The sequence below is a fragment of the Hyla sarda genome, chromosome 3 (assembly GCF_029499605.1).
Source record: "Hyla sarda isolate aHylSar1 chromosome 3, aHylSar1.hap1, whole genome shotgun sequence".
Lineage (NCBI taxonomy): Eukaryota > Metazoa > Chordata > Amphibia > Anura > Hylidae > Hyla > Hyla sarda.
In genome coordinates, this window is record NC_079191.1 from 92,439,121 (window position 1) to 92,441,813 (window position 2,693).

At 38.8% G+C, this 2,693-nt stretch overlaps 1 protein-coding gene across 1 annotated transcript; it reads right to left on the reverse strand.

Annotated features, from left to right (window-relative positions):
* Positions 1-389: 389 nt before the first annotated feature.
* LOC130360981 (uncharacterized) lies at positions 390-2,387 on the reverse strand. The gene is made up of 3 exons (XM_056563542.1): positions 2,336-2,387; positions 1,249-1,339; positions 390-1,125 (listed from the first exon to the last, which is right to left on the reverse strand). The coding sequence occupies exons 1-3, from the start codon at positions 2,385-2,387 to the stop codon at positions 390-392; spliced, it is 879 nt and encodes a 292-aa protein (XP_056419517.1).
* Positions 2,388-2,693: the final 306 nt, after the last annotated feature.

The following is a 2,693-nucleotide window of genomic DNA, read 5'->3' on the forward strand; positions in this document are numbered from 1 at the left end:
TCCACGATCTGGGCTGGTGTAGAGGATTCTGGTTCCAGCCACTTTCGTACCAGGTGTCCACTGGAGAACTGAAAGTTCTTACTAAAGGTGAATATCTGGAGTATCTAGGAGTGGAAATTATTTTTTATTCTTAGATAATTTTGTTGTAGATAGAGTCACAGCAGCATGAAATATGTAATGTTTCTAAATGTTTTGATTTGTCTTTATATGTGATTTTTTTATATGACAAGATATTTAAATAAAAAAACAATAAATAATGACAAAAGCATTAGCTTTGATTTTTTTATCGGATACATTATTTTTTAATACATAACTTCACTATAAGTAATAATCCTTTTGGTTCTGTATAATATCCGCTTATGAAGCTTCCACCTAAAATTAGGCTCCTCCTACTCAGTGCAGATGGGCTCTTCAGCATCCTCAGGCCTGCGGGTCATGTCGCTGGAATGGATTTCTTCCTTGGGGAAGGGGCTGAAGAACCCTCTCTCTATACAGAGGGCTAGATGGGCTCTCATTTTGCTGTTATCATATGTACATGATGGATTTCCATTTTCAATAAGAAGCTCAACTGCATTGGCTATTGCATATAGTCCACAGTCAAGGTTGTTTGGCTGCCGTTCCACATCCAGAAATGTCACCACTTCTAGGGGATCATGAGCAACAGAACTGTAAATCTGCTTTAGCTGCCTCTCCCCTGCATGTGAAAGTGTTCTATTAATGCTGTCAGCAATAAAGATGTTACCATCTCTGAAGCAGGATGTGAATGCGTGACAACGATCGTCATCATAATGAACTTGGACGGAAGGGCCAAACGCTGGTAGAAATCCTCGTATTGCCCCCCAACAGGATTGCAGTCCATTTGCCGCAAATTGTGTTTGGAGGATCCTCTGGGAAGCGTCTATGATGTCATCAGTTATCGGCCTTTCCTTACTCTCCAGGATTTCTCTCTGTTTTTTGGTGAGTTTCTCCGGAGATCGCCTTGGTGTAGGTATAGGCATGTTGTATGGTTGGACAGCTTCATGTTCCATTGATCTGTCCAAAATTTGGTCAGATTTGCTGGCTGGGATCTTATGGACAATTATTTCCCGTAGGTCAGCATTGTCTCTTTGAGCTTTCCTTTTATTTCTAAAAAGTTAAAAAAAATGTAAAAACATTTGATTAAAAATATTGTTTAGTAAAAGAGGCATATGTGCCCAGTTTTATTAGCTAATAGGAATTAATATATACAGTATATTGCCAGTAACTTACCGGATACAAACAGCCACTATACAACAAGTAAAACCCCACGATAATACTGCAGTCACTGCAGCCACCACAATAATCAGTGTTTTCACATAATCTGTTGGAGAAAAACAAAGAGAAAACTTTATTTATTTATTGGTAACGTACAATGTGTGACCCATGTTCTATATGGTTTATTATTGTCTGAAATACACTAAGTATCTGAAATCTCTAATCTGTGTCACTGAACGGGGACAATAACATTTGATTTTAATAGTTCAGACTTTTATGCATGCGGTGATACCAAATATGTTTGTTTATTTAATTGTTTTTTTCCCCCCATGTTGTAGGGTAAAAAATATTTTAGGGGGACAGGCTTGTTCCCATTTATTAAAACTCAGGGCATGCTGGGAGTTGTAGTTGGGTACCATATAGAGAGACACATGCCTAGGGCAACAAGCCCCAACCTATGACTCTCCAGCGGTTGCAAAACTACAACTCCCAACATGTCCTCAATGTCAGGGAATGCTGAGAGTTGTAGTTTTGTATCATAGAGTGACATATGTTAGGGAAGATTGTCCTCTAGGGATTAAACCATTTGCCTATGCCTAGTCATTTTTCTAAGTATGGTCCCGGCCTGGGGGGGACTTGCACCAAAATTGGGGGATTTGCGAGTCTTTTGCAAAAAAAAAGTCACAATGATAAATTCCTAACCACTGCATTTGCAGACAGATTTGACTACAGTGATTTCTCAGCCACCTGCTGAGTGATAAAAAGGTGCAAAAAAAGTTGCACACAATAATGAAAAAAGAGCTTAAAATATGTCTTGTATTTGGTGCACAAAATGTCCTCCACATTTTTTGGCCAATTTCCCTTCCAGTATTTCTGTAATAAGTCTTCCCCAGTATGTTAGCTAAAGTGTTTCTGCACAGCTTCTGAGGTTTGTACATCTCCTATGTGTTTCCTGTTATCTCAATAGAATTCTTATTGCTAAAGGAGATCAAAGCAATTGGATGCTGTGCTGATGTATTACTCTCTGGTGTCAGCCAGCTAGGGGAGTGCCATATAGACATGAAATATAAAATATGTATTGCAGAAGACTTATATTACATACCTTCCATCTTGCCTTCCCGTCGCCACAAAGACCTCAGGCAGTCGGTCAACATTCTATGTACAGTACCTCAACATTGTGACATCATCACATGTCATCGTACTAAGGAGAAGTTGACTGGATCTTACTATGGACTTTTTACATGCTTCTATATAAGGCCCTTTTAATTTTTTATGTTGAGGTGTTGTGGTCAAATCAAAAAATTCAAGATTTCCTTCTTCAATCTGCACCCAACTTTCTATAATGAGAATGTGAAAGCAGAATTCTGCTGTAGAAAGGACAGAAGGGTTTTGTTTGGCCCCAGCCATACAAACCTAACAAAACAGGTCGGGTTTACAATAGTAAATCAGGAACTTTCTAT

Coding starts and splice junctions, on each gene's coding strand:
- LOC130360981 (XM_056563542.1), bottom strand. CDS start 2,387: ATGTTGACCGACTGCCTGAGGTCTTTGTGGCGACGGGAAGGCAAGATG. Junction 1,340..2,335: donor ACGGGAAGGCAAGATGGAAG/GTATGTAATATA, acceptor TTTCTCCAACAG/ATTATGTGAAAACACTGATT. Junction 1,126..1,248: donor ATAGTGGCTGTTTGTATCCG/GTAAGTTACTGG, acceptor TTAACTTTTTAG/AAATAAAAGGAAAGCTCAAA.